Genomic DNA, 24731 nt, shown 5'->3' with positions numbered 1-24731 from the left:
ATTCAAAGAATTGGAAGCAGATGGAAGTGTTTTTGCTTAGGAAAGAATGTACGTATATTATTAGCATATCGTAGCGTTTTTGCTTAGGAAAGAATATGTATACATAATATACGAACACGTATACGAATCAAACCAAATACACAAATTGACTGGAGCAGACTAATTTTTTTTTTGTTGGGGGGTAATTAGATTAGACTGTATTTATTCTCTCCTAAAACATCTACCAAATAGAACAAACAATAAGGAAATAGAAATATAATCATGATTGGTGAAAATATCCACAAGATTTTGCATCTTGATTCTTGAATGAAGGGTTCGAAGATTAAGGTTTTAGGAATCAAGGTTTTTTTTTTTTTTCAAGCAGCCCATTTGTCAATGGATATAAATATGAGCTCTTTATTTATTAATCAATATATTAAAATAATTTTTAAAATTTGTGAAAAGTAATGAAAAGGCTAAATCTGCCAATCAACTATCAATTCAGAGAACTCGTAACTTTTATAATGAAAAGGTTTTCGATTTTAATATCAAAACTAAAATTCTAATGCACAAAGCATATGCTAAAAGTTAAAAACTTGTGAGATTGTAGTCCACCATCATCCAACAAGCTGCCTTTGATGCAATCAGGTTGAATTGATAAAATATTTCAAGATGCACGTCATGAAATATATATATATATATATACATATATTTCATGACGTGCATATATGAAAAGTATTAGGATAAAAGCACACACACTCAATGAAGTTTTTATTTTGTTACCGAAGAAAACTATATTAATGTGCCAACACCCCAAAGTTAACCTGTAAAATGTCAACTTTGTCACTCACTTTTTTTTTTTCTTTTAATTTTCAGTTTTTTTTTTTTTTAATAATATTTTAATGATCAACAATGATCATGGCTTCCGTCTTTTGCAGATACTAGCTTGGCCTTCCTGGTTTAGTGAAGTCTTGTGCTCTGATCGTACTTCTGCTGCTTCTTAATTAAAGTTCTCCTGATTAAAAAAGATAAGGAAGAAAGGAAAAAAAAGCCAAATACACAAATTGAAAATAGAACACGCACATGTAAGATATTCTGAAGAGCGCGCACACTAATTTAAGTGGAGAAAAGAGGCCAAGCGCTTTATCATATTTTTTGCAATCTCAGTTTCTGGATTGCGGATATGAAACCCATGGTCTCCTCCTTCCACTTCATACAGCTCCACTTCTCCTCCCCATCCGCTCTCTCTCACTCTATCATAATAATGAATTCCTCTGTCTTTCGAAATGTCTTTATCACCTACACACACGAGAAGCCGAGAACACCCAAGCCCCGACAAGCTCGGTGCTCCAGGAGCAAACGGATTAATCATCGGATTGTCTATACCATCAAGAGCTGATGGATACACAAATTTCCAAACACGGCAAATCATATTCTGCTGATGCCCCGTGCTCGACTCTGACCCTATAGGTTTTGATCCCCAGAAGAAAGGAAGAGAAATAAAAGTGCCCAAAACTTTCACATCACCGTGCAAGCGTTCAACACCTGCACGCATGGTTATATTATGTGCAATGTTAGCCCCTGTAGCATCGCCGCCTATGAAGATTCGATCAAAATCGCCATGGTTAACTAGCCATTGCTCTTTACCTATGTTCTCTCCACACTTGTGTGAGGAGACCCATTTGAGAGTAGCCCAGGAGTCTTCATAAGCTGCGGGGAGAAGGTGTTCTGGGGCTGACCTAAATTCAACTGATACTGCAAGAACTTTGGCTTGGGAGACTAAAAGGTTAATGTAACGGTGGTGAAGGAAAGAGAAGGCAGATTCAACCAAAAAGCCACCGCCATGGAAGTAGACCAATATGGGAAGTTTTTCGTGGTGGCTGTCTGTAAGCTTTGGGAGGAAAAGCCGAGCTGAGACATCCGGGGAGATGGAGATGTCTTTGGATGAGACACCGGTGCCTGGGTCATCAAGTGTTGGTGGGACATATGGAGAACCTACAAGTCGCTCAACGGTGCCATCTGTGTAGACTCGGAAGAACGGAAGAAACTCAGTGACCACCTCCTTAGTGTTTGAAGCCATTACACACACACGGACATATATATATATATATATATATATAGAGAGAGAGAGAGAGAGAGAGAGAGAGAGAGAGAGAGAGAGCGATCCGAATACTCTCAACCAAAGCAAAAGAATGGGTATGAAGCTTGCTAGGATTATTCCTCATCAAAGATTCCAAACATACAATTTTCTTTGAGCTTGTCTTCTATTGCTGTTGCATCAGCTCTTCACCTTGTGACAACAGCTTCAGACAAGCCCCATTCACAAGTTGCACAACATAATCACCTTACAAGAACATTATTGAACCACTCCTTATAAAAAAATAATCAACCTCAGATGCAACAAAATTCCTTATCATCATCATCAAATATTTTAATAGGCAGCGTCATTGTTAGATATCCTTTTATTATTTACCATATTATAACAGTCAGACATTCCTAAGCAATGTGATATACATTGGTGGAATATAATATATATGCACATGTATCTCTTCTAAGGTGTTGATTAAAATCATGGCCAATCAACAATAGATCTTTGTATATGTCATCTCAAACCAAGTGAAATGGAAACCTTGGAAGACCGGACCAGCAGAATTTATGAGCTAAATGCAAAGGTGAACGAGGAAAAGGCAGACTAACGCAAATATTGAACCACCACGATAGTAAACCTACACCGCAAACTTCTCACAGAGCTTCCAGATATGAAAGTTTGAGTTATCCAGCATAATGTTTGGGTCATCGAACATTATGGGGACGTGAGCTTAAGATGTTCTACTGAGTATCTCTGCAGACTCATAATATGACAAGCTCAACTGCGACTACTGTTTTAGAAGACATCTAGAGAAAACCGCATACTGGATGGGGTAGAAATATCGAAAATCTGATACATGTAGCTCAATCACAGCACCAAGGGGTAATGGTGTTCATGCCCTGGACATCCCCCACCCAAGACAATATGACCCTATGAATAAAGCAATAAACATAATAATGGTCCTGTATTAACCTTGTACTACAATTCAGTTTAATGGTGATGAATGAGTCTTCTATCCTAATAGGGTTTTCAAAAATAATTATAATGGAACTCACTACAATGACTCCCTGTGGTACTTAAGACAAAATTTAAAATGAATGGCTCTACTGCAAGTACTCAACTATGAGGAACATATGACAACAGCAACAACAATCCTACCTGACCTTGCGCGTGAATACCTGAGATCCACCGAGATAGACCAACAAATAACCTGCTAGTGAGGCCTACTTGAGGACTCTCATAAAGGCCTACTTACGAACTCTCACATATCTGTACATGGAAAATGCAGCAAAATTATGAAAAATCTATATCGAAGAGCTGCCTCGCAAATTTCCAACCCAATTACAAATTAAGTACTATGATAACTAGACAAATAGCAATTAGCAACTACTTCAGTAACAGTCATCTTAACATGTTAGGAAACTACAGCCCACACCTTAGCAATACACATTCCAGGTTTATTTAAATCACTAATAGCATTCAAAAGGTTCGTCTCCGAAATCATGTCATAACAAGCCATCCAGGACTCTTCATACTTTACATAGCAAAAAAGTTGCAACTTTATATTTCATCCTATATGAAGTTCCACCTACCAGTTTCAGACATCCAGGATGACTCTTGCATCACCTTCTGACAAAACTAAGCATCATGCAATCATCAAAGTACATATCATGACAAGTTGTCTCACATTCTCTACCAGGAATAGGTCTCCACCCCTCAGCACGCTGTACACTGCATAATACTAGCACAACTTGCAACTTACAACCACCTTCTAGGGCTCAGGACGGGATGTTCTGACACCATTGAAACCTTATCCACTAATCTAAAAATCCACAAAAGTAACAACAATGAAAATGGACTTTACTACTTTTACTTGGATATCAACAAAGACATAATTAAGGCAATTTATAAACCTTTAATACTCAATCGATGCAACGAGCACCCAATCCATAAAGCAGTAAACTATTAACACGAGATTAAATCAACATATGTGATAGGAGATACACCTGCCCAGCCAAGAAAAATAGCATTGAAATTTGACTGATCCAAGTCATATGATTCTCCAACTCCATGAATGTCATTGGTCAAGATTGAATGGATAAATTAGAGTTATACACTAACTTATACCCTTAGCAATAGAATTTCTTTTTATTTATTTATTTTATAAACAAGCCACAAAACCTGCTAATAAAAGGCTTCGTAATTGTTCTCTTTGTAATAAACATGTCTTTAGCAATGAAAACTAAGGTATAAAAAAAGGAATGGAGAGTAAGCCTTACGAGTATATATTTTAGGTATAAATTTTGACACACACTAAGTTTTTCTTTTTGCCTTTTATTTTCTTTCTTTTTATTTATATATATATTGGTGGGGGGGGGGGGGGGGGGGGGGGGGGGGGTGGATTAAACAAATAAGTTGCAAAAAAGAAAAAGAAAAAGAAAAGGAAAAGGTGGCCCAGATAATAATTATGTGTTTTGCTTAAAGCGTAATTTCTTTTTGAAACCATGTTTTTCCATACCAAAGAATAAATCGCTGCAAAACAATCAATATGAAGACATGTCAACGCAAAACAACAAAAAGATGTGTTTTCAGTTATCAACATTTATTTTGAACCCATAATACATTTGATCACTATAATAGTCACAATGAGTAAAAATTACAATGGATGGTCCTAGCAGCCAGCAATATCTAAAAATATGAAACTACAGGAGGAACTCACAGTGTTTACAAGCAACAGAACTCTAGCTTAAGAAGAAAATTTAGATCCTTCACTTGCTTGACAACAGCGAGATCTACCACTTTATGTACATCGTACTCCGTTAGAAATCAAGAATCAAAGAGCAGCAATCTACAGCCGCAAGTTATATGGGTTAGACCTAGTAAGTGCTTTAATAAAGTAATTGCGGATCTCTGGTATTATGCGCTGGACCAGTTGAAAGTACCTGCAAAATTTTAACGTGGATAAAATTTTAGCAAGCAAAGTAAACAATATTCTAATCCATAGTCCATGTCACTATCAATATTAAGTTTTATATTATAAAATCTAAGACTATTAAAAATGATTCCAAAATTGATGGTAATAATGCAAGATGGTGATTCTCATGGTGTTTGACATAACAAAAGTCAAGAGAGGTCCCTTTGTTGATTCATTTTAATTTTTAACAATATTAAGCTTGCTTTATCACTGCTCATGAGATTTAAAGCAAATTATGGAACACAAAATCCAAACTATAGATGATTACTTATTTGGTACTTACTCAATCTGATTGTCATGAAAGAAACTCAAAAAGTATTTTCTTTGCTTTTTCCAAGAACCATTTTCATATATTGTCAGATCATATTTCATACATATAATATAACTAAAACAATAATAGATGATACAAGTTCATCACTTGACCATGAAGCAATATCATGTCCATATCAAGTGTTTTGACAAGACAAGTCAGTCCAATGTGGAGGCAATATGAGTATAGGGAAATATGGTCACAACATCTACAAAATAGGGGAGCTACGGACCTACAGTCATAATATCTATGAAATAGGGACAATGCGGTCACTAATAACACTTTCAATCTTCTCTTTTTTTCAAATGGAAGAAACAGAGAGAGTGAGATAAGCTCCAATACAGGCAAGTTAGAGAGGGAGCACACACCCGGGCCTAGCACTTAGGTTATCAAACTGCTCCAAAATATACAGGATGCATGTGTGTCTCAATGAAATAGCGTGGAAGGCTTCTGATAGCTCGTACATGCTTGAAACATTTTCCAACGATATATCCTGAATAGAAAAGTAAAAGCATAATCAGAAATCCATAGATTCAAAAAACCTATAAAGGTACTTGAAACATATAAGTGTGCACGCGCACCACTTCTTAGCTCACCTGTGCAATGGTATACTCACAAAGACGCTTGAGTCCCTCCAAGAGATACTGATCAGCAGCTCTGAGGAGATCTTGTGCAACATCCAATGTAACATCTACGGATCCTGTGTATATGAATCTGCAATAAACAAATGGCTAGTAAAATACCAAGCTCATTGGACATATTTTAGTTAAACTGAAATTGTAAAGGCTTTTCAACCTCATCATCAGTTCAAAGACTTCCCATCTTATGTTTGGAATCTCTATGTCTCTTGCATCCTTCTCCTGCAATTCATGTAACCAGAAAACAGAAAATGAATGTCTACATAAAAAATTTACATCTTTTCCTACTAGTATCTGTACTTAATAGTTTTTCAAACATATTCAACAAATAGTTTCAATACTCTGTGTATTAACAGTCATGTTTTTAATTGGGAGTTAACAAGAAAAATAAAAACAGATAACAGAAACTCCAATTCATTAGACGTAAAAAAAACAAAAACAAAAAATAATTCTGATCTCAACTGTGAACAAAGGGATAACTCAATCATACGGTAGCGTGCCTCAGTGAGAGAGAGAGAGGTTGCTACTAAAAACCTTCAGATGCAGACTCACCCGATAACCACCATCAAACATTGCACGGAATGCATCTGAAGAAGCAAGTAGGCAAATTCGATGGGCATAGAAACGTTTACCTAATATGAGGAACATGAAGGCAATTCAGTGACCAAAGAGGAAAAATGATAGATAACTTGTACATGACTGTTAAATAATATACATATTTTGAAGTACATATATAACAGATTTACACAACCAAAAATTGAAAAGGAGAAATTATGATTCACAACCTTCAACTAGAAAGATAACATCGGACAACGTAGCATTGTTTACGAATTGTTCCCCCAAATACACCTGCAGTAAAAAATGTCTGTCATGATAGGCACCTAATTATTGTACTACATGTCACATTTAGATAATAATTTATTCACATATAAGTACAATTCAGGAGAGACAATATAACGGTAGGAAACAAAAAGTAGTCATTTTAAGAAAATATATTTTGATTCAAGTAAGCTGTGTAAAACATCAACCATTCAGGGGAGCATTGGACTAGACATCCTATAAACAACACCTAATGATAAAACAATGCTTCCATCAAGTATTTAGCTTTTTGGTTCACCTATTAAAAGTGAATGATGCTATGAAATTCCAAACACTCAGCTACAGGGAGTCACTATAAAGAGTAGACTAGGCAAAAGGCATAACAATTGGCATGGTTCGTAAAAATAAAAAAAAAAACAGCTGTCCTCAAACCGACAGCATGTTTTCTCACACTTGACAGTCCAAACATCTACAACTGCATCAAGCAGTGGCCCCTAAAGTTAGCTTAACTTTATGCATGTTAAACAGTTGAATCAACTCCAAATCATGCTAGAATACATTAAATTTTAAAAAATATACAATATAAAAAATTTCAAAAGTTCTTGTTTTTCTCAGGTTTCAACCAGGAAGAAAAGATGAAGATCCTTTAAACTAATGGTAATTGGCAATGACATGTTACGCATTGATTGATTTAGAGAAGGAAATGCCTCCAAACTTAAATTAAATGGGGATAGTAGTGACAGAATTGTTTTCCTTTCTTTCAGAGGCAATTTGAGTGTTCAATCCACTTGCAAAAAACATGAAATTAAATTTTTTTTAAAAAAAAGGGTATTCAATCCATCTGGGATACTCTCAGGCCTAGAAAGAGCCTAATTGCTGGTTTCATGCCATTTGGTTCCTGTCCAGCATACCTAGACATATTCCATGCTCTGGTACTGGTTCCTGCATTTTCTTTTGGGGGTTTGGGCTTATTCTTTTAATGTTGTCACAACTTCAGTTCTCTCTGGGGATTTCCTAAAAGACTTGTTGCTTGCTGTTGGGTGGTTTGACTCCTTTCTTGTAATCTTTGTTCCATAATATACTTCCACACTAACCATAGAAAATATATATATATATATATATACAAGACGAATGCCCACCTGTGGTGTTGGAGATGGAGGAGCCGCGTCGATAGGAGACAGAGTCATGGCTTTGTTAGCCAATTTGAAAAGAGCTAAAGAACCATCAAGTTGCTGCTTCAGGCTCGTAGAACTGAGAAGGCCAAGGAGTAACTCCAATCCTACACAAATATTGTATATAATAGCTTAATAATCAAATTCAGGCCAGATGAAGAAGTAAGCAAGATAAAGAAGTAAGCAAATGATGTCATATGGTGAAAATGGCATGCCATTGTTATCAATGAATATAGTTCTCTGATCTTCTGGGGAACAAAGATGGGCAAGAGCCAAGCCAACTCGTCTTTGATCAGCCTTCTCTGATACACGCATCAAATATAACAAATGGTTCAAAACCTACAAGACGGAAGATAAAGAATTGTAACTTCCAGAATAAATATAAAAAACAGGAGAACAAAATGGTATCCACATAACGGGTACTTGGCATGCTGCCAGCATCAAAAGGAGAAAATTATAGAAAGTAAATACGCACTCGTCCATGAATCTTCTCCTCTAATCTTTTCAATGTTTTGGCTACACAATCTTTCGTTGCCTGCAAGTACAATTATTATTTCTATATGGGTAAACTGCAGGTGCACAAAACAATTCTGACCAGGAAACTCTTGAAGGCTAAAACAACCACAGTATATGCTCAAGCATATGTGATATGAAATTATCTTCAACAGTGCAAGAAAATCACAAAGTAATAAGTACTGTTTGAAATAAATGAAAACAAACATACTTGAACAATAAATTCTCCATCCTGCAGCTTTAGAATACCTCCCACCTTGATAAAATCGGACACATTATCCTATAAAGGAGAAAAATAAATTCAGTGATTATAAATATTTTTAACCAAAAAGATAAAAATGAATCCAACTGATTGAAGATTTAGTTGATTCACCTAAGTTGATGCCCGACCTATTAGAATATATGTTTTACTTTTTATGATAATAATTTCTGAAGCCTTTTAGGTACTATTATTGTATTTTGATTTTTAAGTTATAATTGCTGGGTAGCATTATTTTAGAAGGTTTCTTAAGTTTTTTCAAGTTTTTATGAAGCCTGCAAATATACCCTATTTGTATAGAAACGGATTTTCCTTAGAGATGAACAAATTTGAAGGATAAAAATATCAGAAGAGCTTTGAGCCCCTTCTTTTACTCTCCAGTCTCCCGCTTATCCTCGTCTCAACTCCATCCATACATTTTTGTATTTGAGAGGCATGAAAGTCTCCGTTATGCATCCCTTTATTCTTATCTTCTCTTAATCCCCCTATTACTCACTTGTGAAGGGGAGGCTTGTAAGATATGATGAACCTCTCCCCTCTTCTCATTCTCTCTTATCTCCCACTTGAAAGATTCCTCTTTTTTACCGAATCCCCAAAAACAAGGACACAGTGACATGACAAAAATTCATATCTTCAATATTTTTCTTTAATTTTCTGCCAGAAAGATGTATTAATGTAGCATAGAGTATTCAGCATGAAACTGTTTCATTCATTTTGAAGTAAAATGTAACAAAAGGAACATAAAAGGATAAATTTATCAACAATTACATAATAATTTTGAAGAATCATATATGCTTGCTATGCCTACCCAACCAAATGTGTTGGACACATCAATTACTTAGTGTGTCCGACACAGGTACTTCACAAATTTAGAAGAGTCCAAGTAAAACATGGAACCCAACCCACCAATTGGAACCTTAAAAGAGCCCAAGTGGAAGCTTAATCACTAATACCATTTACTTGGGTTGCTTAATTTTAGATTAAAAAAATATGTTAAATAAAATTCAATTAAATAAAAGCAAGAACCTGAACCTGAACCTGATTAAAGCTCCTTGTAGATTCATCAAACTATACCTCATTATCCGCAAGGCCATAAAGAGCAAATGCAGCATTATGTTGCAGAGACCCATTTTTGGAATCAAGAAGCTTTAACAATGGCACCAAACCACCATTATGAGCAATACCAGCTTGGTTATGTGTGTCCTGAACAACAGAAAATCTTTTCAAGCCAAAGAAAACAACTATAACAATCTAATCAACATGCAGAACATTTGCGCTGAAATATGAGTAATTGGCAAGATAAGATAAAATGAATCAAAATTATATAGGAATTTATTACATAGAAATAATAAAATATTTATGTATGTGTATATATTTGGATCTCTTTGGTATAGTAATTCTAAAGAAACAATACACATAGTTGACGGAAAGGAAATGTATATTGATACGTTCAATCAAATCCCGTTCTCTATTCTGCTTTGGTTGCTACCTGACAGGAATTATATACATTGGGAATTTGATTAGCCCATTACTAAATTTTAAAACTTCATCATCTCCTCAATTATATAAGCTAATACTCATACTCCAAGTGAGTATGGAAATACATTCAATATAGCAAATTATCAGTGGACATCTAGCAAAGTAGCAATTATAAGTACGAGAATAGAATACATCTGCCGGTCTGATTGTTATTTTAATAAGGGACGCAAAGAAAAAAGAAACACTAACCTGTGCCAACCTCCCAAGTGCAAAGGCTGACATTTCTCTAAGTTGTACATCTGGGGATTGAAGCATCTCGATTAAAGGCAGGACAGCACCTCTTTGAACAATATGCACCTGCAATAATCTCTCCTTTCAAAAAAAAGAAACCAGAAAACAGAAAAGACAACTAAAAATAGACGGAGGCAATTAAAATATTGTTCAAAAAAGTCGAGAGGACAGAAGCAAAGAAGCAGAGCCTGCGACATACTCGTCCTTAACAAGTTAACATAAAAATACACCAGTTCAATTTAGCTGCCAAAAGGATGGAGCGAAAGAGTGAAGAAAACTAAAATTAGAAAAAAGTTTCCAAAAAGTTCTAACAGGCAATGCTATCTCTTTGTTCCCTCCATCTTTTAGGAAACCACAAGTGACATTAGCAAAGGGGAGAAGATCCATTTACCAATCAGTGACAACAAAAATAATAATAATAATAATAAATAAAATAAAATTAGATAAAGTGTCTTAATCTACCTTGCAATCTGAATCAGTAGCAGCAAATTGTCCAAGTAACAAAGCTGCCTCCCTTTGGCTCTCAGAACAGCAAGAACTGTCATCCAAAACAATAAACTTGAGCAATTGCAACCTTATAAAGCAACATGGAACAAGTAAAGAGAAGACTCTATCATGCTAATAGAAAAACTCGCAAGGATGAAAACTTTCGATGATCAGTAATACCTGAGCAATCCAATAACAGGTTGCAAAGCCCCAGCAAGGAGAACTTCCTTCTTGATGTTTGGAGATGAGTGTACCAAATTTCCAATTACTCCAACCTGAAACCCATAAAAATATTATATGAAGCTTACTAACATGAAGTATAAATCTCAGATTCCACACATTCAAAGTAAAAGCATGTAAATAGAAAAGAAAATCTACCGCTTCGTAATGTATAGCTGCATCCTCGGATCGGAGCATAAGAATCAGGGTAGGAAGAGCATTGCATTCCACGATCTGAAAAGTCGTAACAGCTCTATCAAAAACTGAAGCTGAAAATAGTTTTAGATATAAGATCATCTTTCCACAGAAGGCAGATCACCTGGTTCTTATTTTCATCATTCTTGAATGCCAGAGTTCGCAGCGCTCCAGCAGCTGCTCTTTGTACTTTTGGATCAAGGAATTCAAGTAACTCAACAAGAGGAGGAATCCCACCTTCCAATCTGAATATGCAGTCCAGACAATTAGAAAATAAAATGGTACTAAAGGTGCAACATGTCGTTAAATACTGAAAAGCTAAGCTTACCGGACACGGGTTTTAATGCTGCTATTCTCATGTGCAAGGTTAGTAATTGCATCAGCTGCCCTCCGAATGACACTGCTGATAGCCCGAGAACTGGAACCATCCCTGTGCCTCTTTAATAGATCCACGAGATGAGGCAAGGCACCAGAGTCGACTATGAGTTCTTGATGCTCTGGCTATAAACAGAAACAACACCAAAAGATCAGCAACTATTTGTAGAGTATAATTGGTCCATGAGAGGGGGTGGAGGAAGAGGGGAGAGAGGGGGCGAGATTCGAATCTAGTGCTTCATAGTCATGCAACCATAACAAGAGAAGTCAAACAAGGGCAGAATAAATAAAATTTAAATAGATTGGTTACAATAGTTGCAAGTTCTTCTGCATGCACAACTTAGTCGACAGTAGACAATTAGAAGGAAGTGCACAGAAGCCATCCAGCTCCTGCCAAATTGGACTCAATTTAATGAGTCTCAAAGTACCCTTACCCGTACACAAGTGCCAAACACAAGAAGGTTAAGTGCATCCAAACGGCCAACATAGAGGAGGGTAGAAAACCAATCATGATAAGCCTTTTCACATATCATCCATCAACGATATTAATAAGGCTTCAGATAGGGCATGATTTATCAAATTCTCACATTCAAAGTGAAAAAATAGAAACACACCCATAGTTAAACCTTTACTTTATTCACTTCTGCCACTGTTAGCACGTCACAAATGGCAAGCTCGCATGAATCCTCCATATCATGGGCCAGTACATGAAAAAAACCTTCATCCTTCTGTAACTTTCACAATTGGCACAAAACTACAATAGCAAAGTCCTTGAATTCTAGGTTCCGAACAAGTACATGAAATAAATGGCAGCACTGCTCTAACGCCTACTTTCTATTTATGAGATCAGTTTATCAGAATTGTACTTATACTACTAAACATTAGAATATTCCTTTTCCTTTTATTTCCAATATATCTTCTTCAATTGATTACAACTATATATCTTACTCTTGTGTAAAATAGGTAGTTTCAACTCTTCTCCAGTTTTTACTCTAAACATGACCATATGTTCTCCTATTTCCTTCTGAGGACTGTCAAACAAAATTGAAATCAGTTGCAGATTTGAAAATTAAGCCAAACAAGTTCTAACATGTTCATAATAACTTCTCTTTGCATACTGGTTGGTACTTCACAAGTTCTTGAAAAAAGAACTGTGAGATTTTTTTTTTTTTTTGGGGGGGGCGGGCGGTTAAGTCCTAGATTTATTGATTGTTAATATAATACATCCTTCAAACTCCAGTAAGCCAATCCTGCTAATGAACTGGATCATGAATTACTGATACAACCGCGTGACTTTTCTTTTCCCTTTGGCGGCCAATAAAATAATGTATCGTGAAACTTCCTACCTGTTTAAGAACACAGTGCAACTCAAAGAGCTTCAAGTATTCACATTAAATATGGTTTTAATAGTATTTCTTTGTATGTAATCAATAAAATGACTAAATTTTCATATGAATATCTATAGACTACACAAGAATTACATTAATGCTACATTTCATATTATATCTATATCCAATTTTCTATGCTTTCAACCCAACACAAATACAGTCAAGGCTTAATTATACATGACGATATAAATTAATATATATATAGATATAGATATATTAGGTATTAACATAATTAAATTACCTTTACAGCAAGAAGGCCCAGAGTGAAAGCACTCCCTTTCTCAACCTCATGCTCGAATGGCTTTGGAACACCATCTCCTTCGCTCGGCGGTGCCTGAAGATGCTTTACCAGTGCTGGTACGGCACCACCATCCACAATAACATTCACAACTTCCTCTGCCAACATCACAAATCAAGTAGTATAATCTCTAATTTCAAACACAAACACATATATATACACAGTCATACACATGCATATACAGTAAAAATGTAAAAAACCTATCAATTGCAATTATACACATGCATATACAGTAAACCTTTAAAATCGTATCAATTGCTAGAACGAATGAGATTTGCTCTGGAAATACCGTTCTTTGAGAGCTCGGCGAGAACGTGAGTGGCTCGCTTGGCAGCGGCTCGATCGGCTTCCTTCCAAGAGAAGGTGGTATTGAGGACGTTAACCTGCACACTGACCTCGCAGAGTAGCGCCTGGCGGGCGTCGCCGGAGGAGGACGACGATAGAACAGAGATCTCTCGCTCGTCGTCGAACTCCTCCTCCAGTTTCCTCTTTTGCCCCTTTCTTTCCGGTAAATTTTCCTTGTCCCGTCGTTTCTGAAACTCCATGGAAGACAAAGGGGGACAGAGAGAGAGTCCTTAATCAGGGATGGAGGATTGGGTTTTGAGTAGAATCCAGATCGAGGGGTATTTGTGGAAAATAAAAAAGTTTGCCTTTTTTCTTTTTTCTTTTTTCTTTTACTTTTCTTTTCTACTGTAGTTAATGCTAGTTGTACGATAAATCTGCTAACATGCGCTCCCGCGGAATGGAATATGAAAAATGAAATAAATAGGCTAACGTACGCGTGCCTGGTGAGTGGGTGGGAGAATGGGTCCACTATTATGTGAACATCGTGCTTGCGACTATGCTCGATTCCGGGTTGGTATGGCCCGGTTACACTAGGGGGCTTTTTTTTTTACACATGCAATTTTCCAGGCCCACATGGATTACACAAGGATAGCTCAGCTCAATGTAATTTTATGAATTAAAAATTAAGTAAATAATTGACGATTTTCTCTTCATGTAGGACTCACATGCTTTGTATTTCTGATATAATGACAGTTTTACCCTCACATGAGGTAAAATGTTTAAAAACTTGACCCTCGTACCTGGACTATCTGGTGTAAGGGGGGTTGGGTGTGTGAAAAAAAACAGAAGGGTAAATTATAGTGACACTGTTTGCCCCATTTTTTATCAATGACATCCCACATATGATGCACAGTGAAATGATATTATTGCTCCTTGACTTTGAATTGATCTATTTATATTATAGAATTACCTTTTTAACCTTTGTAATAAAATTATTAGGGGGAGCCAATTGAACCTCTCATTATCTGTATCAAATATGATTGATATTTGATTATCAACATCATTTTTACATTCGGGGTTGGCCTGTAATTTTTGCCAGTTGAACAAAAAATCTAAATTGGATTCAATCCTCAGTTGCGTGGCCTATCGATTTTGTCATAATTTTAGATCTTTTGGAAATTTTATCTAATTTGGTTTTCCTCAATTTATTCATTGATTTATTTTTTTTGTTGGTGCTTCCTTTGATAGCCTTTTAAACTTTTGATCCCAAGTAAGTAACAGCTAAACAGTATTTCAAGTGCTCTGTACTGGGTTTCATTTTTCTAAATAGTAAAGTAGGGTTTTCAAACCAATTTTAAGCTTGCTTGAAGTTGAAATGAGACCACAAATTTTCACAATAACTTGTCAGTACGACAGTACTTAGTACAAAGGGAAATACATTGCTCTCCCGTAGGAACCTAGAAAGGCCCAAAGAAACAAATCTGCTCTCAAAAAATAAATTCAATTTTTATGTTTATTAATTATAAATGCACGTATCTTACTATGGTCAGAATACGCATAATAGACAACAGATAATGAGTTCTTCATGGGGCTACTGGCAAAATTTACTACAAAACCTAACAAGAACTTCTTTTAAGAATTATGATATTTTACGTTTTAAATCAAGAAGGTTAATATCAACTTTTCAAATATTTTTAGGAGTTGTTTGAATTCAATTTCTGACTAGCCTATCTTTGTTAAAAAATGAGTCAAGTTGTATATGGACGTGAATAGGGTAACCAAAGTTGACCGATTATTAGATCTAATGAAGTCAATTTTAGAAAGGAAAAAAAAAAAAAGTTTAATTTCAAGGGATTGATTCAAGTGGATAATAATTTGACTCTGATGGCTCTGAAAGTATGAGATGTAAACTTCGTGCAAACAATTTCTTAAATGGTGAATGTGTGTTAAAAAAAAAAAAAAATTGAATTAAAAATATATATAATAACTCATTTCTCACATTGGAGAGAATATAATGCTTATCATGGCATAGGTTTTTCAATGCCATAATTTCAAACCAACCACGGTTTTAACTAATGTGCCAAAATATGGAATTTTCCAAAAAGCCACTCAACGCAGATTAACGGCTCCAACAAATAAAAGTCCTAACACACCAACCATAACAGCCAAGCTGCCGCCCCTGACCTGGTTTTCCCGCGTCATCGTCCGATTCTTTTCTCTTTTCTAACTTCACCTCTCTCTCTATATTATATAATAATATATATATACTTCTCTATTGTATTCGTTGCTTTGCTTGCATGTCTCATCAACGACTAATTCAACTCCACTACCGCCAACCCCATCAAATCCCCGCCTCTGCGGGTCGGTCCATTCCAACATGTCAATTATCTATTCCTTTCTTGCAAGGATCTGTTGAAGTCCACTTCCTCTAACCCCACAAAACCCATTTCCATTCTCTAAAATCTCTGCCCTGCTCTCATATGTAGCTCTTTCATCCTCCTCCATCATGCCGTTTCCCTCTCTACTCTCTCTCTTCCTCTTCTCCATCCTCACCCTCGCCCATTCTCAATCTCAACCCCTCAGAGGTAACAAACTTCACTCTCTCTCTACTTTTCAATCCCAATCTCAATTTTTTTTAACTCTGTATCTGCTTGATTTTTCAGGTGTCCTGATTGATTGTGGAGCCAACGTCTCTTCGCTGATTGAAGGCCGTGAATGGCTTCCCGACGCCGGTTTTGTCTCCGCAGGGACCCCCAAAAACCTAACAACTTCAGTTCTCGTTCCGATTTTGTCCACCGTTCGATCGTTTCCTCTCCGAGGCAATGTTCGCCGGAAATTCTGCTACGTGGTTCCGGTGTATCGCACCGGGAAGTACCTGATTCGGACCACGTACTTCTATGGTGGAATAAACGGCAAAGATTTGCCCCCTCCTGTGTTTGATCAAATCGTCGATGGAACATTTTGGAGTGTGGTGAATACCACGGAGGATTATTTACAGGGGATGTCGTCGTACTACGAGGGGGTTTTTGTTGCCAGAGGGAAGACGATGAGTGTATGCGTTGCTGCAAATACTTATACTGATTCGGACCCTTTCATATCGGCGTTAGAGTTTGTGCTTTTGGGTGGTTCACTGTACAATTCGACGGACTTTGGCAAATATGGTTTGAGCTTGGTTGCAAGACACAGTTTTGGCTACAATGGACCGATTATTAAGTGAGTCCTTCATTCTTTGCCTATAAATTTGTTAGCATTGTTAGCTTTGTACTATCCTTGCTTCTTTCTGAAACGGTGATCAAGCAATTTCCCCAAATTTGATTTATTGATGTTAGAATTTGACATTTGCAATTGTATAATCATTGGTTTATATTGTTTAAATATAAATAAATAAAAATTTGAAAATGAGAACATACCACGGGCAAAGTGAATGCCAGTAATGAAGAAGTCAACATGTATACACACAGTTATGTAGGAGAAAATTTAGGCTACATTTTGATTTTGCAGACTAGTTGTATTTTTGGGTACCAAGAGAAAGGAAAATACTTTCAAAATTATAACACAATGGTACCTCAACTATAAGGAGGCAAGTATGCGCAAGTGACAAATCCTTTACATTGAGAAGTGAATGTTCTTTAGGCTGTAACTACATGGGTTTCATTCTCTTAATAATCTTGTTAGCAAAGTCGTTTTTTATGTACACGTTGGCTAATTATAAATATTTTGAAACACCAGATATCCTGATGATATATTTGATCGTTTCTGGGAGTCATTTGTAGAAGATAATCATACCATAGCAAGGGCAAGAAATGTTTCTGTATCTGTTTCTGGTTTCTGGAATCTTCCCCCTTTGAAGATATTTCAGACAGCAGTGACAACCAGCGAACCGAGACCTTTGGAGTTGCATTGGCCTCCGGCATCTCTTCCAAATTCGACATACTACATTGCCCTGTACTTTGCTGATGATAATGATCCATCTTCAGCGAGCTCAAGAGTGTTTAACATAACTATAAATGATGTAATTTATTATAGTGATCTCAATGTGAATCCAGATGGTGTTGTCATCTTTGCAAATTCATGGCCTCTTGGTGGCCATACGAAGATAACCTTGAGTCCTGCAGTTGGATCGAGCATTGGTCCTTTGATCAATGCTGGGGAAGTTTTCAATGTGCTGCTCCTGGGAGGAGGAACTCTTACACGAGATGGTATGTTTTCTGACAACCTATGTTCTCACTGAAGCAACCAACCTGTGCCTTTTCCTAGAAAATCCCTCTGCCTTCTCCTTGGATCCTCTAACTGTGAATGGGGCCACATCTAGGATGAGCCGGTCTGATCTAGGGGTAAAAAATATATATATATATATATATATTTAAACAAAGTGATGGGGGAAGTGTGGTATATGATACCAAGTAAAGTTCTTTCCGGTTGATGATGGCTTAATTTTATTTTTTACATTACACTGAATGGGATAGTATATCCGTCACTTAATTATTGGCAATGGCTCATTCTAGTAGTGGTCTATCAAGTTAATATTCATAGGTTAGCAAATTTTTGTTCTGCCATCAACATCCTGTTAAACAGGGAACTTGTTTTCAGCCAGGAAAAGGTGCAAAGTTTATGTTGTCTCCTGCCATGCCCTCTTTCTCTGGGGTTTCCACTTTTTCTTCATTTTGAGCAAATCAATCACCTTCTCTGTACTACAACCTGTAAGGAATTTGAATTTGCTGTTTCAGTAATTGCTTTGGAAAAAGTAAAGAATAGTTTCCAGAATCCTCCAATCGATTGGAATGGTGATCCTTGTTCACCTCATGAGTACTCATGGACTGGAGTTACATGCTCTGAAGGACCGCGTATTCGTGTGATTTCCTTGTGAGTTCAGACTTGTGATAACAAAATAATTGTTGACTATGCTTCATTGCATACTGTTCTTTTTTTAACTCCTCTGTCTTTAACTCAACAATTAGTTAATTTTTTGTTGTTAACAGAAACCTTACAAGTATGGGTATTTCAGGATCGCTTTCGCCTAGTATTGCCAATTTGACTGCATTAACTGACATGTATGTTCTCATTTTTTTCTTTTCCTCGGATTGCTTATTAAATTAAGGTATAAGAGTCTGTTTATTGACAATATCATGCGAATGACAGCTGGCTCGGAAACAACAGCTTGTCAGGATCTATTCCTGATCTCAGTCCATTAAAGAGATTAAAGATATTGTAAGTTAGGAGTTCTCTCTTCTGTTTTCTGTTATCTTCTATCGTTGTGCTCAAAAGAGAAACACAATTGCACAGGAAAGGGTAGCTCAAGAACCACCATAGAGAAAAGTGGCCATAAGCTCTAATAACATGAAACTTATAATATTTAATGCTTGTTACATGAAATGTCATGAGGCAACTTCTATGTTTTTCGGAGGTTGTTTACATATGACTGCTCCTTGTGTGCATCTTATTATCCTAGTTGTAGGAACTTCTAAATTTTGCATGAAATATGATGTTCTTCTTCTCTGATTTGCTTTGTATTACACGGTTTACACCACAGGCATATGGAAGACAATCAGCTTACCGGAGAGATTCCCCCATTGCTTGGAAACATTGACAGCTTGCATGAACTGTAAGTTCTATTATCACAAGCCAATTCACACACTATTTGACCTGGACTTCTATCATCAAATGCATGCAGATGTTTATGCTTTTACTCTTGATCTATTATATTGCAATTTGCAATGTTTCATCTCAGCAGTTTGTCCTAAATGCTTCTTACTTATTCTGCTTTATGACAACAATTACAGAAACCATAAGATGATGGTTCTAGGTGTAAAGCTATATAAGGCCATTTTTTGGTATGTTATATACGTCCAATTTAGATAGTTGAAAGCCCTGAAACTGTAGTCTTCTTATTATGAAAATCACTAGTTTGATGGTCACTAAAAACTTGTTGTATGTTTGAAGTTCTGAAGCTGATGTGTTGTATTTAGAATATTTAACTCAAGCATGCACCTTTGCTTTATCCTATGCATCTATCTAAAAGCTTCCCAGCACTGGTTCTGGTTTCTCTGGCACCCATCCCTGCCCCCCACATCACACATCAGCATTTTTCTTATACCGCTGTTATTGTCTTAGTAGTGAATTTGAACTTCATGCTGTACTGGGGAGCTGGGCTAGCAAGAACTTATACCAATCCTAATTCAAGACAATTAACATGTTTAGTTATCTCTAAGTGCAAATTAAAGATACTTCTTTTCATAGATGTAAATTCTTAGCAAGATTCCATAGGATATTCATTGGGTTATTTTAAGCAAAAATAAAAAATAAAGTGGTTACTCTCATACTTGAACCTGCATCTTAATGGTTGTCAACCCAAGCTTTTCTCATTACACCAAGCAACAACTCCTAATGTTTGTTAAAAATTGGTTTGAGTATGACCCAAAAACTTCATTGGTATTTTTGGATTTTACCAGAGAAATGAACAAGTAACAAAGAGTAATTGATTGCTCCTTTTCTGCATCACACCTTGGTGCATTTTGACTATTAGGACATTCGTGTGCCTTTTGAATTGTTAGTTTTATACCTTCTATGGTGATATGTTATATCAATTGTTTCACCATACCAAAATTCCCTTTTCTGATGCATATTTTGTCATCGTATTTTGATGCTGGTTGTAAATGGCCTCAACCAAAACAAGCACACATTTTTGCTGAGCTACGATTCACTATGAACATCACAGGGTTGCCATCTCTCTCTCTCTCTCTCTCTGTGCGGCGCTCATGCAGAAATCTTGCATACCAACACCAACTTGTCATTTTTATTGAAGGACCAGAAATCTTTCAGCTATTATCACAAAGACACAAACATTGAAACAAAATAACTTAATGTTTTGCATTTTATTTTACAGTTGTATTTTCTTATTAGATATCAAATTTAGAAACTTAATGGTTTTTTGCATACCTGACATAGTTTCCTTTCACTTTCAGCTTCTTGCAAAATAATAATCTGACTGGTCAAGTTCCAAATAACCTTGTAACAAAACCTGGACTAAACCTTAAGTAAGTGGAAATATATATTATTCATATTTTATTTATTTCCATTTTAAGCAATTAATTCAATTTTTTTAATTCTTAGGACATCTCCTGGGAACCAATTTTTTTCACCGCCACCTTCTTGAGTTAATTAATATACACACCGAAAGGTAAATGTGACATGAGTTGATTTGATGAGAACTTGGATTACGATCATTTCTTATATATTTATTGCAAGATTGTGTAAGATGACAAATGTTTTTCTGCAGTTCTCCACAAGTACATACAGCCTTTTCAGCTCTACTGGTTCACTCAAAACATGATACTTGAAATTGGTGTCCATATACATTTTATTCTTTCTTTGCCAAACGAAATTGGAGTATGTTCTCAAATCACATGTCAGTGGTTGTCCACATATAATCATTTCTTTAGTTCCATTAGATTTTTTATTTTATTTTATTTTTATTTATTTTTTTTCTTTTTCTGATTTTGTTTGTGTGTCATATTGTATTTGTAATTTACACACAAGAAATATGTTGTGGTTGGATTTTGTTTAATATGGTTCCACTCTTTCTTACATATGATAGCAAATGCAGAGATGAGGTATATTCTTTTCCTATTGGCAGTTAACTTTCTATCCAAAGTTTCATTTTTATTGGTTATTGGGAATTTTGATACCATTATCTCAAAGATTGTCATATTTCTATAAAGCATGCCTTTTCCTATTAACAACTGTCAAGTGTTTTTTTTTTTTTTTCCTTTGGTTAAGTAACAATTGTTAAGGTTTCTTTGGCTTATTTTTCATCCTTCATGGAAGCTAAAAAAACATGTGACATTAGTATGTTGTGGTTCCATGACCTCCTCTTTGTGAGCAAGTGGTAGGGAAAATTAAACTTATGACAGAGAAAGTAATGTATAAGGGAAAGAAAAAGCATCCTTCTGACATCTTTTGTGATTATTATGATATATTGTTGCTTCATAGTGTTCACTTTAGAAATTTGATCCAGTTTTCTCTAATACTTGTAACTTAAGAATTTAAGCATCTTTAGCGACTGATGTTATAGTCCTCGTCTAAGGCAGATATCTGAAAGGACTAGAACTGCTTGACCAGTTTCACTATAGGCCCTGTAATACAGACATAGTTGATGATATCTACGTAAGCAGGTTATGTGATCGCCAGGCAATTATTGTGCCAAAAACAATACGACACCATTAGTTTTGATCATCTATCTCGGATCAGTTGAATCAGAGGCCCCACACCTGTGTCACTGCTTCCTAATTCCTCTTGAGAAAAGCTAGAAAAAAATCACTGCAGATGATACAAGTAGAACTAGATGAAAGGGTTGTTAATAGCATCCAAAAAATATAAAAGAACATTTACATTGTAATTCATTAGATCCATTACAAGCAATATTCATCTGGACATAAAATCTAAGAAAGAAAATTTAAAAGAAAAACAAGAAGATGGACAAACTTGATGAATCCTACATACCAAAACAACAAACGGTTATGACTTCCGTTCACCTCTCCACTCTTCCTTTCCTGAGGGAAAACAGAGGTGGCGGAGCACTGCTCTTCGCTTGTGTGCAAATGGGCACATTAACAACAGGCCTTATTCTTATCCCGGCTGATCTTGTCCTCTCCAACCCTTTTTTTATCCTCTTGAGATGCTTCTCTATGCTCCCTGATCCTTCCTTGCCTTCGTCTATGGGAGCCAAATTGGCAAGTGAGCTCCTCGAGGAAGACGACGAGGAAGAGGAAGAAGATGATGGTGACAAAGAAGAAGCGCGTTGTTTCTTCAACCTTAGTAACTCTTTCCATAGAACAGTGCATTTAGGCGGCCTAGGAGATGGATCCTCGTCCATAAACCAACTCACTTTGCTCCCCTCTTTCACCTCTTCCTCCTCCACTCCATTCTCAGCATGTTCTGTTTTAAGATTGATATTGTTGAGTTTCTCGGAATGTTGTATCTCCCAGAAAGGAAGTAGCTTTCCTTCAAAAAATAGCTCATCAGCAGTTATCATGGTTTGGCTAGTCAAACTGCTGGAGAGAAACTCGAAATCTGCATTACGAGTTCTCTCTCGCTCTGTTTCACGATCTTTTTTGGTCCTAGAGTCTGGGCTTATGGAGATGAAGTTTTTATCATCGAGGAAGTCAGCGGAGAAAGAAATCCGGGGACTTGCAGTCGGCTCAATAGGATTAGAGGTTGCCTGAACAATTTCTAGAGAAACCATGTTGGCTATAGTTGTCTCTGGATGCAGGGGGAATATTGATGGTGTGGAGTTGGCAAATGAGGTGTACTTGAAGTTTGAACTCATGCATGAGCTTTATAAAGTGAAGGAGATGCTTTACTGTCTCCTTGAATTTTCAATCTCTTGTTTAGTTATTGGTAGTAAATGTTTGGACGGTGAGATTATTAAAACCTAGTGGTCTGGTGAAGCCGAAACAAGTGAGCTAAGGTTTGTGTAGGATATGGGAACAGCACATGGACACCTTGGGACCTAAAAGACAAAAAGGTTTCTATCCTGATTTTGGATGAGATTCCTAGTGTTTTAATCTTGTGTATTGAACTTGGCCTGCTTTGTGGTTAAAAAAAATGAAATTTAAAACAAGAAAGTAGCAAAGTTCAGGTTCTTACTTAGTTCCTATACATATAATTTTATATAGATTGAGGTTGTGGTATATACTTCTAGCTACTAAGATTAAGGACCAGCAGTGGCCTTTTTCCTTTAAATTGGTGAAGAAGGTTGCATCATTTTGAATGGCATTTCATGGAGGTCCCAAGCTCTTTTTGATACTTAACTCAAAAGACTTGGCCACTAAACCCAACCTCACTCATCCGCAAAGAGGTGAGGACTGGGAAGGGGTTCCAGAGTCCAGACATGAGCAAAAGTGTGTGTCAGTACTTACCTGATTAAAATAATAATAATAAATAAATAAAAGAGAAAAATACATTACTTGAAAGTTTTACCAGTGAAAATTTAGCTTTCCACAGGAAGGGAGAGAATTGAGAAAGATAGGAATTTCATATTATAATAGAGTTATCTTTTAGCTTAGTGGGCAAATGGATTATTAAATATGGATTAGTCAAAGAGAGAGAAGCTTTGGTAGTTTGACCCCTATTGCTTATAGAGATCATTATAACATGGGAGGAGCCCCAAGCATGTGGTCACATGAGGCTAATCTCTTGCCATGTTACAACCCTTTCCCCCAACTAGATCTAAGAATCATATATTTACCAATACTGACCAGAATACCCCTTGGAATAGTTTGATCCTTTGCTGGTTTATCTGCTATTTTTCCTACCTGGGATGGGTTGTTTTATAACTTGGAAAAGTTGTACAAGTGGTTGATATCATATCCAATTCTTGAAAAGCCTTGTATAGATTTGAATACCCTAATTTAATGCAGACAGCTAATCAACTTAGGGTAAATCTCTTTGGGATTATGTGATTAAATTAAGTTACAAACACGTTTTTTTTGTTCAATCAATCATAATAATCAAGGGTTACAGGCTACTACTTAAAGCAACAAGTGAATGAGCAAAACTTTGCTAATGATATACAAATAAAACTAAATTAGAATTACCTCTTCTGATTTCTGCTTTGTACATTGTTTTTCTATACAGATCAAAGTTTACAGTCAAATACTGATTGAATATAACAATGTCAATGGTTGTGATGAACAGACTGGTTGATTTTTGAACCTAGGTGTGAATCGTGTGACCTGTTGAATTAGGATAAATTATTACATGGTCTGGAATTATATAGTCGGAGACTATATGATTCTGTCAATGTCAATGTTGTGACGGTTACTCGCAATTTGAAAGAAGAGGGAGAAGAGCGCAATGAGCACGGTTTAAGAGGAGCAATTGATGACCCGTGAAAGATTCAAAAGCAAGCATTATGGCTAAAACTGTAATGGTAGTAGGGGACCAGCCTATTTATATTGCATT

At 36.3% G+C, this 24731-nt stretch overlaps 4 protein-coding genes across 4 annotated transcripts; 1 reads left to right on the top strand and 3 right to left on the bottom strand.

Moving 5' to 3' along the window:
• Positions 1-716: 716 nt before the first annotated feature.
• On the bottom strand, positions 717-4913 carry LOC132275146 (2-hydroxyisoflavanone dehydratase-like). Its single transcript, XM_059776554.1, has 2 exons — positions 4788-4913; positions 717-3337 (listed from the first exon to the last, which is right to left on the bottom strand). Exon 2 carries the CDS (start codon positions 2057-2059, stop codon positions 1091-1093), a length of 969 nt encoding a protein of 322 aa, XP_059632537.1. The 5' UTR covers positions 2060-3337; positions 4788-4913; the 3' UTR covers positions 717-1090.
• Positions 4634-14078, bottom strand: LOC132275145 (ARM REPEAT PROTEIN INTERACTING WITH ABF2). Its single transcript, XM_059776553.1, has 19 exons — positions 13774-14078; positions 13428-13582; positions 11752-11924; positions 11548-11668; positions 11388-11462; positions 11190-11284; positions 10986-11061; positions 10482-10589; positions 9828-9956; positions 8706-8774; positions 8457-8516; positions 8197-8320; positions 7949-8088; positions 6776-6839; positions 6543-6622; positions 6148-6212; positions 5949-6066; positions 5721-5845; positions 4634-5010 (listed from the first exon to the last, which is right to left on the bottom strand). The coding sequence occupies exons 1-19, from the start codon at positions 14027-14029 to the stop codon at positions 4917-4919; spliced, it is 2127 nt and encodes a 708-aa protein (XP_059632536.1). The 5' UTR covers positions 14030-14078; the 3' UTR covers positions 4634-4916.
• Positions 14079-16097: 2019 nt separating this feature from the next.
• On the top strand, positions 16098-21595 carry LOC132275142 (leucine-rich repeat receptor-like serine/threonine-protein kinase At2g14510). The gene is made up of 10 exons (XM_059776551.1): positions 16098-16354; positions 16433-16982; positions 17499-17968; positions 18497-18632; positions 18749-18820; positions 18909-18977; positions 19300-19371; positions 20732-20803; positions 20880-20946; positions 21046-21595. Exons 1-9 carry the CDS (start codon positions 16276-16278, stop codon positions 20920-20922), a joined length of 1563 nt encoding a protein of 520 aa, XP_059632534.1. The 5' UTR covers positions 16098-16275; the 3' UTR covers positions 20923-20946; positions 21046-21595.
• Positions 21596-22041: 446 nt separating this feature from the next.
• On the bottom strand, positions 22042-23446 carry LOC132275144 (uncharacterized). The gene has a single exon (XM_059776552.1). It carries the CDS (start codon positions 23092-23094, stop codon positions 22297-22299), a length of 798 nt encoding a protein of 265 aa, XP_059632535.1. The 5' UTR covers positions 23095-23446; the 3' UTR covers positions 22042-22296.
• Positions 23447-24731: the final 1285 nt, after the last annotated feature.

Source organism: Cornus florida, unplaced genomic scaffold, assembly GCF_030987335.1.
Source record: "Cornus florida cultivar Cherokee Brave unplaced genomic scaffold, ASM3098733v1 CherokeeBrave_3.0.0_Hap2_Chr09, whole genome shotgun sequence".
Taxonomy (NCBI): domain Eukaryota; kingdom Viridiplantae; phylum Streptophyta; class Magnoliopsida; order Cornales; family Cornaceae; genus Cornus; species Cornus florida.
This window is presented reverse-complemented; position numbering and strand designations above follow the sequence as displayed.